Source organism: Gymnoscopelus microlampas, assembly GCF_963454915.1.
Source record: "Gymnoscopelus microlampas genome assembly, chromosome: 15".
In the NCBI taxonomy this organism is placed as follows: Eukaryota; Metazoa; Chordata; class Actinopteri; order Myctophiformes; family Myctophidae; genus Gymnoscopelus; species Gymnoscopelus microlampas.
Window position 1 is genome coordinate 31,677,150 of NC_139952.1, and position 13,254 is coordinate 31,690,403.

The 13,254-nt window shown below is 42.9% G+C and overlaps 1 protein-coding gene across 1 annotated transcript in view; it reads left to right on the forward strand.

Moving 5' to 3' along the window:
- The window catches only part of fam135b (family with sequence similarity 135 member B), a gene marked incomplete at both ends in the record, with an annotated part of 61,776 nt that overhangs the window by 25,374 nt on the left and 23,148 nt on the right, over positions 1 to 13,254 (forward strand). Inside the window, 2 exons of the mRNA XM_084080424.1 lie at positions 124 to 297; positions 3,586 to 3,712. Of these exons, the coding sequence (XP_083936550.1) occupies positions 124 to 297; positions 3,586 to 3,712 (301 nt within the window). The remainder of the gene's footprint in view (positions 1 to 123; positions 298 to 3,585; positions 3,713 to 13,254) is intronic.

Here is a 13,254-nt window from a genome sequence, read left to right on the forward strand (position 1 = left end):
CCCCCTGTTGAAGACCCCTGGTTTAAATCACCCGATCTCTCACATGGATTAAAGTTCTTTTTCAGTCGTGAGATATATATTTTTTGCTTTAATCCCTGCTCTCGCTCTCTCCTGTTAACGCAGGCTGGCGGAGATAGCGACCGTACCGCTGATCAGCAGTCGAACCCTGGGCCTTCACTTCCACCCGCGGAGAGGTCTCCATCACCACGTCCCTGTCATGTTCGACTACTTCCACCTGTCTGTAATCTCCATCTCCATCCATGCCTCACTGATTGCCTTACACCAGCCGCTAATCAGGTATACGACCCGTGATTCTCAATGTTTGTCAGATGTTTGTCTCCATGTAGCAGATCTACAAGCTCGTAGCGTGGCACTCGGTGCCACGCTATGAGCTTGTAAATCTGCTATTTTTGAATAGCCAAAGTATAAAATATGGTTAAAGTGGTTGAAATTATTGTGACGCTGTATTAACACATTTTGCTGCCCCCCCCCCCCCAAGGACCCTAATGGACTTTGTAAGATCTGTTAATTTAACTCTGAGAGTGCGCAAGTTACAGACTTGTAAGCCAATGGTCCAGGCATTTAGTTCCATTTGCACACTCTGAGTTACATACCCTGTATGGGTTCATTTGATTCCTATCTATCATTCATTTCTGGGGACCCCTTGGAACGTTCTACAGGACCCCTGGGGGTCCCTGGACCCCACGTTGAGAACCAGTGGGGTGGACTACACCTGCAGGGTTATTAAGGGACCATATTGTTATCAATACAAGCCATTGTCAATTCAAGGTTTTGGCCATACTGTAATATCGTCCATAAACATACAGTAGACAATTTTTTCCAATAACGGCTTTCATTTTATATTTCCCATACCGTTTACCTTTCGAGATTTTCATTTATCACATGCGCTTAAAATACAGCTGCAGGCTGTGGAATCGTTGCAAAAAAATCAATACAATACAATAATACATAGTAATATGAATAAAACATAATAGCGAAGTTAACGTTTAAAACGTTTAAAAAAATCAATAAATAGAAAAATAATTAAAATAGCTTCTCCACAACTATAGATTTGTGAGACAATGATTCTATACGTACCTGTAGCAAATATGTCTATACAGTAATAAATAGTCCAGTCACACACACAGTAAGTGGCTGCATTAGTGGCAATAAAGTGAACAGTGAACAAGTGCAGTCATTTTACGTTCTAATACTCCCATAGTCATTAAAACATTATGGAAATGACCTGAATAATTGAGTCAGTGATGGCTAAACATCATTGCGTGGGATGAGAAGTCATTCACTTTTGAATTTTGTTCAGCATTTTTGTTCGTCAGTCTCCTCTAGGGAATATGTTTTGGCTAGGCTTATCAATCTGTGTTTTAATTACCATGAGTGGCGGACAGTGCGCTAAAAATGCCAGACTACAGTATATCTATCGTCTCTGTTGGGTGTAAATTAACCTCATAAGTATGTCCAAAACGGTTTCTTTTCAGAATTCAAATTCAAAAATAGGAAAAGTAGCAGTACTACAAGCTCAAAACGCAGTAGGGCGTTAATTTACGAAAAAAAACAACACAAAGTTAAAATATGTATAATAAAACTAATAAGAGGTTTTTGCAACCTGACTCTGCCAGATGGAAGAAGCTTGCTTCACACATTTCTCTCACAGCCTACAGTACTTCCATCTGGGACCTCGGTAGCCCAACCGCTGCAAGACGGCGGTCCCTTTTTTCAAGCTACTTGGCAGGTGATTGGATGGGACGGTCTGTCTATCAGCGACGATATGGTCCTTTAATAGTGGTTCTCAACGGTCCAGAACCCCCCGAGGAGGCACCAAAGATCACGGCCCCCCTCCCTCCATCCACCTGTGATTTTTGAAAGTGTGTTTTCAGATGGTCAAACATTTTCCTGACCATTTCGAAATAAGTCCTTGCTGTCATCCGCTGTCTCTCTGCCTGTGTTGTCATCTGTTATCCTGTGACTTTAACCACCTGAACCCTAGCATCCCTATTGGGCTAACATTTGAGATTTAGTGTAGAGGGAAAAAGGAGTGGTTCTCAAAATGTTCACGTCAAGGACTCTGCGTGCGTGCGTGCGTGCGTGCGTGCGTGCGTGCGTGCGTGCGTGCGTGCCTTATTCTTTAGCCTGGTCCATGGAGACCCCTAGTGCTTCTGGATTTCTATACTACCAGGAACTTCATTGACCTGCTGGTGTCCCAGATCCTATAGGGGCACAACTCCCTGGTTGGATAGAGCAGTGGTCCCCCACGGACCACCCATCTGACAATAAATGTTGCCAGGGCCCTCATGAGAGAAGATTTGTGTTTTAAATGTTTTAAATATGTCAAGATTTTCACAATTCTTCAATATTTTTTGGAAATGTCACAAAATTAAGTATAACATAGGGTGGTTAAACTGATTTGGATGCAATATTAACCTCCTCAAGGACCCCTGGGTGTCCCCGGCAACGAAAACATGTTCATTAACTGAAATGAATGGAAACGAGAATAAAAGAGAATTTCAAAAATAAAAACTTTTGAAAAGTTTGACACCCCTGCTCTAGTAACTAATTAAAACTAACTGAATTAGGGAAAAAAAGGCAAAACAAACTAAAACTAAACTAAAATGAAAATAACTATTATTTAACCGTGGTCCCCGGACTCCACTTTGGCAACCAACTGGGATAGAAAACCAGCAGTACCAGCAATCCTTGTGGACCATGAATTACCTTTTGCATTGCACCAAACATTTTACAGTGTCTGCTGCCGCGCTGGCAGCTTCTTACTAGAGGGTTTGGCAGCTTGAATTAAGAAAGAGTGTGTCGGCCTGCTGCTTGAACAATATAGAGAGCCAAACAATTATCTGATGTATCCACCTGGCAGAAGAAGTACCTTAAAGTAAATGCTTGGTCATTCATTATGAAGATTACAGCAGGGCTTGATTGATTATGTTAGACAGTGTCAGGTGGGTGTCAGGAAAGTAACTAAGTGCATTCACTCAAGTACTGTACTTAAGTATAATTTCGAGGTACTTTTAGCTGTTTTTCAATACTTCCAGTCCACTACCACTTTTTATTCCACTACAATTATTTACTAAACTTTAGTTACTACTTTGCAGATTTAGATTATTATTACAAAACATATGTTAACCACTTATATGCAATTTGAAAATAGCAGATGTACAAGCTCTCAATGCGTCACATTGCGATGCGTTGTGAGCTTGTAGTTTGGCTATTTTCGAACGATTTTGACACATTTTGAAAGCTTTAAAAAAAAAAAAATCATGCATAAAGAGTACTTTTACTGTTGGTACTATAAGTATATTTTCATGCCAATAGTTTTGTACTTTTACTTAAGTAAAACATTGAATACAGGCCTTTTACTTATAATAATAGAGTATGTCTACATTGTGGTATTGCTTCTTTTACTAGAGTAAAACATCTGAGTACGTTTTTCCACCACTGTACAGCATCTCCTTCTCTCTGCATGGTTTTGGTGTGCCAGACTGTCTCTGTCCTGTCCCTCTCCTTCTCACTTTATGGTGTTTCTCTGTATGCTCCTCTTTTGTTTTCCCCACCTTGCAGCTTTGCACGCACTGGGAAGGGCTCATGGCTAGGGAAGGGCTCTCCAGAAGGTGGGAGCGAGCCATCTGCCATGTCTGTAGAGAACCTTATGTTCGGAGCCGGTTACTGCAAGCCTGTCATCTCTGAGGTACAGTCACTCATTCCTATAGGGCTGTCACCAAGGTCACAATACAGTACATCAGTGGTTCTCAACCTTTTCAGGCCGCAACCCCCCAAAATAATCATATTTGAACTGGGGAACCCTCAAAATAATCATATTTGAAGTGAGGACCCCCCAAAAGAATCATATTTGAACTGGGGACCCCCCAAAATAATCATATTTGAACTGGGGTGAACTGGGGTCCACCCACCTTAACAAGCACTTGGAATGTAGGAGTTGAGGGATTACATTTAGGCCTAGTTTGACTCAGTTCCACAGATACATTTTCAAAATGTTTGCCTCTTTCTTATATTATTTGACAATTTGGCCTATGTTTGACCAGTTTTTATAGTATTAGTAGTTTGTGGATTACTTTTGATGCAGTAATGGTGTTATTTATTTTCTTTATGACCCCCCCCCCCGTTTTTTAGGTATTAAAAATGTCTTAAAAGTCCTTAATTTGTTATTTCACTGTCATCTGGGGACCCCCCCCAAAAAAATTAAATAAATAAATAATGTGCAAACCCCACTGGGGGTCCTGACCCACAGGTTGAGAACCACTGCGATACATGATGTTGGGCTTATGATAACGATATGATACTACATTTTATGTTTTTCCAATGATCAACTATCATCTTCAGTTCGCTGTGGTGGAGTCTGAGTTAATAATACGTTTAATAAACTTTATTTTGTGAAGCACTTTACCATGATACCAGAGAGGGTTGCTTGTAAATCCTTTGATCCAGTCTTGGATATGTACTGTATTTGTTCATGCAGAAATGCAAAGTATTATCATTGCCTCTTGCTGGACTTTACAGTTTACACTAAAGTAGGTCAAGGAGGCTTGCAGAACAAGCATCAGCTGTGACTAAAGTCAGTTTCATTTCTCCCCAAAAAGCCCTTGAAAAGGCTCTGTGCATAACTGTAGCCAATACAAAAAGAAAGAAAAGAAAGAAAGAAAGACTGCCCAACTGGTTTTTATTTCCCGTATACTGTATCTGCGTGACGTAAGCTAGACGCTTCTTTAGGAGACCGGAAGCAGGTTGGAGTCTATTATTTCCAATGGGAGAGTGAACGTGACCACAGCTTCTGAATAATAATCTCTAGCCCCATGGCCACTGACCTAAATACTAGACCCAACCGTCACAAGCCACACAATCTTCCTAACATTCTGACACTAAAATGGCTTTTTTCAGAGAGACAAATCAGGAGATATTTTGACACCCCTACTCGTCCCAGATCAAGAGTTCCAAACACAGACTGCAGCTCACGGTGACCCAGTGTCATCGGCCTCCTTCCCTCTGCGGTGGCTGCTTCTTGTTCTTATTATAATACAGCACAATCCATGTAAATCTGCCAACATCTCTGTGCTCTGAGGGGAAGCAGGCTGATTCAGTGTCATCCAGAAGCAGTATAGGGTCTCAGGGACACAGGGTCTACACATCTATGCACCTGCCTCCCTCTTGCACATTGGTTACCCAAAAGATATTTGTCAGACACGATGCACTATGTAGATAATGCAGTGGAGCCCCAGACACTTTCAGCCTGGTGGACCTATTATTTTTCAAAAATATTAATATCTTCATGCTCTCTCTCAATGTGACGTGATGTGAGCCATATATGCCATATTATCATGAGTGAGGACCAATTATATGAAGAAAGGTTGAAAATGGGTGAAGTCGTCCATTAAGTGGTTGAAGACAGTTCCAGAAGGCCGGCATAGAGATTGGTATTAGGCTCTAAGAAAGACTGCCCTATTGGAAAAGAATTTGACCTCTTCCTTACTTACTACTACCAATTATACTAATTAAGGCTCTGTTCCATTCAGGTCAAACAGAGTCAGGGTGCTGATATTGTGCATGTTGGCTCACTGGAAACACTGCTACACCAGTGGGTCTCAAAGTGTGGCCCAGGTACCCTCATGGTTCCTTGAGGGGGTTCAAAAGGGCCCCTTATGGGTTTGTAACTCTGAGAACGTACAAATGGAACCAAAAAGACCTGTGAAGGAAGTAAGGAAGAGGCCCAATTTCTTTACAATATGGCTGCTGCACATAGAGCCTATATGAGTAACTCACGTGCCCAGGCACATGTAGAACACATGCAGTCTAAACATCTGGGAGTGATAGCACTCCTCATCTGTTATGATGGCCTGGTCGTCTCACGTCTCTTTCTCGCCTGACACCTCGTTTTACTGCCACGTTCTGGAGCTCATTGGGCCAGGCCAGTGAGTCTACGTGCTGCGTTACGCGTAAGGCTGATTTTAAGGAGTAGTTCACCCAAAAATGACTTATTCTCTATCAATTACACACCCCATGAAGCATTGAATTCATGGAGATTTGTTTTGTTTTTGTCGCATTCCTAAGCCAATAATTTGATGACCGGCAGAGTCTCTGGTAGGAGACTCAATTGACCTGCAATTGAATCTCCTACTGAGCAGCCACAATGTCATTTAAATTATTGGCTTAAACAAAAAAAATCTCCATGAATTCAAGGCTTCATGAAATGTGTAATTGATAGGAAATAAGTATTTTTTTGGTGAACTATTCCTTTAAGGGCACATACACAGTGTTACAAAGCTATGTGTAAAGAAGCAAAGGGCACGCACAGCACTGTACGCCACTTTCTTGGTCTGACAATTCCAGCTGGCAGATTGATTGCACTGGAGGGAGGCAAACCGGAGGAAAACTGGAGCCAAACGTTTGTTGGATTGCACTGAAGTCAATGAGAGCTAGGTGGACAATTTCTGAATGATTGCGCCCTTTGTCAAATTATCCATTAAGGACAATGAAAGAAGACACAATGCTGTCTTGTTATTTTTATGTGCATGCTATATCATTTTATTCAGGTATCTAAAGAGCACTGAGTCAGTTTCTGAGTATGGGCTGTTATCGTGAGACTGTCAATTATTGACAGCCTGTCCAACCAATACTCACGATGACAGAAACTTACTGTGCTCTTTAGATACAGTACCTCAATACAATTATATAATGTAGTGTGCCAACAGCGTCTCACCCCAAAAAGTCATATTGTGTCTTATTGACCAAACGTCAACATTTGACTTGAAGGGGGGGCAAATAAGGCACATGTTGAGTTTTTGAGATTTCCACACTCCAAGAATGCGGAAGTCCAGTTCTCAGCGTTTTTGACAGTCCGACAAGGCGGTCCGACAAAAAAAACTGTTAAAACGACGGTGGCACGCTGTCTCAAACGGACTTGAGCCACGGGAGGCACCGCAGAGCAAGCTTAGGCGACTCGGCGCCGACTCAGCGCCGTCCGAGGTATATCCCGATAGGGACAGAATCGCAAATCATATTTTTCCCAAAAGTCAACATGTGACTTTTTTGCCCCCTCTTCAAGTCACATGTTGATGTTTGGTCAATAAGTCACAATATGCCTTTTGGGGGTGAGACAGCGTTGAGTGTGCACATCCAAAAACAAGCAATCAGAAAACAATGTGTGTGATATGTCTTCTTTTATATCCCTGAACCCATTGACTTCAATGCATTCCATCATAGCTTCCGGCTTTTCAGCTTGCCTCCAAAGTGCTTCAACTGGCTCATGCCAGGCGCAGAAAGCTTCTATTCCTTCTTCATACAGTAATAGCCTTGGTCACATGTGCGCTGACTCCAGGGCATCAACGTGGCCACGTATCCAGAGGTGCTACCTCACCATAATGGCTGTGTGCGCTGTGCACTGTGCAATGGCCAACGGGGGCCAGCCATAACGATGTGCCTCTCTCATCCCACTTCCCTTCTGGCTGTCTCTCCATCGTTTCCTGTATGGCACGCTGGTGACGGGTTGTAAAGCGTCTGGTTGGTCGGCCGGTTCCACTCCTCCCTCCCCCGCCCCTCGCTCTCATGTCTATCACGTGTATCTCTCTCCCTCCGTCCCCGTGCGCGTCACAGACTACGCTGTAAATCTTAACGAGAGCCCGGGTTGCCCCCCCCGCCCTCGCTGAGGTTGTTTTTTTTACACTGAACCCCCGACCGGGCACTTTAATAAGCGCTGCGTTTTGCCAGGCGGGAGAGCGCCGTTTGATCACAGTAATGAGTTCTCCTCTGATCGCCACGTACCACATAGCTGCAGGTGAAACCTGTACACAAGCGGTCTGTGGTCTCTCCTACCTTTATTTATTTAGAGCCTTTCTTTTTTACCTGCGGCCAAAGTACGTTTTCAGCACTTTCCCTTTAACACCATGGCATTTCCTTATAAGCCCCATTTGTGTTGTTGTTGCAAAATAGCACGTTGCGCTTTCCAGTGATATCAGCTGAATTGCAGCGCTAGCCTCTCACAGAGAAGGCGGGATGCAATGTTCCACGGTCTTTATTCTGCTCTACTGGTACTTTTAAACTCGAGGATGTGTTTGGTTTGCACGCCCACGCTGTCTATAACAGGGGTTGTCTGTACAGTATGTCTAAATACGGTATATTGTATGTACTGTATCTAAGGAAGAAAGTAGCCTTAGGAACCAATGGTTCCCGCCGAGCCATGTGACCCATAGGGCAGGAGCCGACTGTATCTCCTGTTTCTGTAGCGTGAGGCGGCTTGATGTAGAAGTACACCCCCTGGACATGACGCTAGTATGTCGCAGGGACTTACCCAGAGTGCCCATTTTTTTTTCGGGTCTTTGGTATGACCCGGCCTGTGGAATTGAACCCCAATCTCCCAATCTCAGTGCAGATGCTCTAACCACAAGGCCACTGAGCTAGTACTGTTTGTGTGTGTGAGTGTTCGTACTGCATGTCCCTTCAAAAGTTGACCAATCATAGCCGCGAAAAGCTGAAATGCCTAGTGAAGTGAAAGTGAAACTCATGAAGAAGTGTGACATTTGGATCCTAGCTGAAAATCTGTCTTAGTTGCATCATTGTTATTGTGAAGCACAAGGTTGTTGTTATTGGCAAAGTATAAAGCAATTGAAATTTACATTTCAATAGCTGAAGATTGGACAGGGAGGCCCACTCTGTTATTAGACTTTATTAGGCTGCTCTTTCTCAGACCCGCGGGCCGACAGATAAAGATATTTGTGATTGTTAGGTTTTCGGAATCCGTTGGGTCCGTCCGATTCGCCACACTCCGGGTCATATGGGACACACACGCGTGTGTGTCCCATAGTTTGAGACTGTTTGAGACTGAACGGTCAGACATTGTCCAAGTTATGCCAGAGACAGATTTTGTGTGACATGTATACAGACAGACAGAGATTCTGTGAGTCATGCTAGGGACTTGTGATGCGCGGATCAGGTTTTTTCATAACCCGCCCCGCCCACCCCGCACGGGAGCTCAATCCGCCCCAACCCGGCCCGCAAAAATGGATATAAATCAACGACCCAGCCCGTCCCGCAACCTGCCAAAAAAACTGACACACAAGCAAGTCCATTCAATTGCTTTCCAGAGAGAAAGAAAGAGAGGGGCACAGAGAGAGAGAGAGAGCGTGCGCACGCGAGAGGGAGAAGGTGTGTTTTGGTGGTTTTTTTTAATCTTCCGTGGGTTGACCCGCTTCGCCCGCCCCACGATATTTGCGTCGTAATCTAGAACCCGTCCGCCTGGGGTACGGGTCGGCCCGGACATCACTACTAGGGACACATTTTGTGTGACAGACAGACAGACAGAGATGTCTTGTTTATTTTATGAAAGGAGAACAGCTGTTATCTCTGCTATTTTCAGAGAAAAGCAAACCAGTATAAAGGTGTAGGCGAATGACTCACTGTTGCATGTCTTCTTCAGTCTGGTCTGTCTCTCTAGGTTTTCATGGAGTCATAACAGTGGTTCTCAAAAGGTCTGTAACTCTGAGAGCGTACACATGGAACCAAATGGACCCTTGTACACTCTCAGAGTTATGGGGGTCCTTGAAACCATTTTTCTTTTTTTAGAACCACTGAGTTACATGATTAATACAGTCAGAGTCATCTTACTGTGGCAGATGGGCCCACTATGACTGATTGTCCCATGATGCATTGCAGCAGCAAAGCAATCCGCATTGGCGCCGATCCAGTTAAATCCTGACTGTGACGCATGTGTTTTTCTTGTGAACAAGAGGTATAAAATAGGTGAAATGAGTCCAGTCGGCCGGTCTTTTAGAACTGGGACACATCCCGTGCATAGTCAGAGAGAGAGGGAGAGGGAGAGGGGGGGAGAGAGAGAGAGAGAGAGAGAGAGAGAGAGAGAGAGAGAGAGAGGGAGAGGGAGAGGGAGAGAGATAACTGTAGTTTTAGGATAATGACTAGTTCATAGTGAAAAATAGCTATTTTTCTTTTGCCCTCGACTTGGAGCCTAAGCCAGGCAGGCCCTCTATAAAGGTAAAGAGAAATTATGAAAGTAAACATACAGATGTTCCTTCCTGGTGTCGGTATACTGCAGCGTCGCAATTACAGAGTACACGCAGGTATGATGATAGGGCCCACAGCTTTACTGGCTCGGGGCAAATTACAGTACATCCCCACATACACGGGCCTTTTACATGCCTTTCAAATCTCCGAGCCCCACTGGCGCTACCCAAAACATGACAGCCACGGGCTGAACTCTGTTGGTATCCGTGTCAGGTCAAGGGCCAGTGGAGCAGGGACAGTCAGTGGTCGAATTCTGGAGCAAAACCTTTTAACAGCTGATGTCTAAACCAATGGTGCTCAAACTTTTTCATGTCAAGGACCCCCAAAATGAATTTGGCCGCGGACCCACATCTGAAAATATTATGTGCCATGGACGACATACAAGATTTATTTATTTTATTTCAAGATTCTTTGAAAATAGCAGATCTACAAGCTCACAACGTGTCGCATTGCGACACGTTGTGAGCTTGTATATCTGATCTTTTCAAATTGCTCAAGTACTGTATATAGGGCAAGGCATGGCAAGTTTAGTTGTATAGCACATTTCAACAACAAGGCAATTCAATGTGAAAGGCAATCCAATGCGCTTTACCCTAAAGGGTTCAAGTGGTTTTGCTGGGGACCCCCTGGAACCCCCCTCCACCAAGGACCCCTGGTCACAAAGTGGGGTCCCCGGACCCCACTTTGTGAGAACCACTGATCTAAGCTGATAGTTGTTAGCACAATTGACCAACCAATTTGCAAATAATTTACACATTATTAACACATTATTAAGTTGGTGATTTTTAGAGGCAGTACAATGGACAGAAATAACTGTTCCGCTAACCCTAACACTACACCACACACACACGCACGCACGCACGCACGCACGCACGCACGCACGCACGCACACACAGTACTGAATAAATTTAGTTTGATGTTTATTTGTGGCATTGAAAGAGGGCCATCTGCTGGGGACGAGGCCTGCATTGCACACCATGATCTAAATTCAACACCAAGGAAACAGTATCCTTGATGTACAGTATTAAATCATATTAAACATTCAATTATGTTCTCTCTGCTCTTACAAAAATCATCAACCAAAATGATTATCGTTGCTGTCGGGCAGAAAAATCTCCATATTCTAACCTTTTGTGTTTTTTCGTAAATGAACGCTCTACTTGATCATACTGCAGCGTCACAAGAGCTTGTAGATCTGATACTTTAGCTATTTTTTTATTTGAATCCTGAAAAGTTTTTGGACATATGAGGTTTCCACCTGACAGAGACGTTATATTCTCTCTGCTCTGACAAAATGATCAACCTAAATGATTATGTTGCTCTATCCTCTATTATTCTACTGACATTTTGATTTGACGATTAACTCGTTAAGACCTGAGGCGATTCTTAAAAATGTTTTCTAAATCCTAACAGTTTTTTGAAAAAAATCTAAAAAAAAATGTTTCAAGATTTTTTTTAAAATAGCAGATATACAAGCTCATAGCGCAGCACTCGGTGCCGCGCTATGAGCTTGTATATCTGCTATTTTTGAATAGCAAAACGTGACACAGATGCGTTCCAGGTCTTGATCTTCATGCCCTTTTCAACTTTGTACCTTTTCAACATGAAATCATTTGTCTTTTGAGACATGGTGGACACTTTGTCTACCATGTCTTAAACCAGTGGTTCTCAAACCTTTTCATGTCAAGGACCCCCAAATTGACACTTATTAGTGTGTTAAAAGATATGCCAGGCCAGGGACCCCCATATTAGAAGATCTTTACGGCTCTAGCAGTGATTCGCAACCATTTTAATTTCAAGGACCCCCAATTTGACATGCATTAGGGCTACGGACCCCCATTTAATGGCATTTCTATCTCTGGGAGCCCGATTTATATTGTAAAATCAATGTACATTTTTCTCTGAGAGTGTACAAATGGAACCAAATGGACCTGTTAGGGTACACTCATTTGTACGCTCTCAGAGTTACAGACCCATAAGGGTCCATTTGGTTCCTAACTATCCATCATTTAGCTGGGGACCCCCTGGAACTCCCTCAAGGACCCTGGGGTTCCCTGGACCCCACTTTGAGAACCAATGTCTTAGACCATGGGTCTTAAACACGGTTAGGGTTATTTTTTTTTTTACTTTAACCACTTGAACCCTATATTGCATCCCTATGTATGCCTATTCGCCAGAAATGACAGCTACTGTATACAAGATCACAATGTGTCACGTTGTGAGCTTGTAGATCGGTGAAGGCAAAACACATGAATTTACACAACACTGATGATAGTGCTGTCAAACAAGCCATCTATGAAAAGGTTTAAACTGCAACAGAATTTTATACAATATAAGTGGGGTTCCCTGCTTCATCTTTCTCTCAGCTAAGGGGTCCTTGGCCTGCAATATTAAGGATTGTGGGTTGGTTTCCTGCCCTTGGAACCCTTTTTTTTTTAAAGGTCATAGCGAGGAAGTGTTACATCCTCAAAGCGCCACGTACAAGTATTGATCTGTTTTTACAGCTCGACAACAAGCTGTTTTTAGGAGCCACTTGTGTCTAGCGTCTTTTTTTTTTTGATGTAGCAACCAATTATCAGGAGCTCCCTTTTCAAGGTCAAGCAAAGACAAGCCACTACAGCCCTCGCCACGGAGGCCGTAAAAATCCAAGCATGTGTTACATGTCCGTTATTAACGACGAGTCGCAGTGTGGAAAGTACATTTACTCAAGTACTGTTACTTGAGTCAACATTTTGGGGGACTTTTACTTTACTTGAGTTTTTACATTTTTCAATAAATATTGTTTGTTTACTCTACAATTATTTGACATCTTTTGTTACTAGTAACTTTGTTGATTTACGTATATTATTATTGCAAAACCTAACTTAAGCCCTATTTTTGGCTATTCAAAACATATCTACGTACAAGCTCACACGATGTGATATGTTGTGAGCTTGTACATCTGCTTTTTTAGAAAGATTCTGTCAAACTTTTAAAACGTTTGGGAGTTATACTTTGGTACTTTTACTCAAGTAAAATACAGACCTTTTTACCAGTTACAAACTATTTAGACTTTTTCATAGATTTCTGCATAGACTTGTTTTGACAGCACTATCATCAGTGTTGGATTAAAATGTGTTTTCAGACATAACTTGACCTTTGACTCTGTACTTGGCCTGCTCTATTTCCCCTTACACCAAACCTCTTTTCCGAAAATAGCTGATC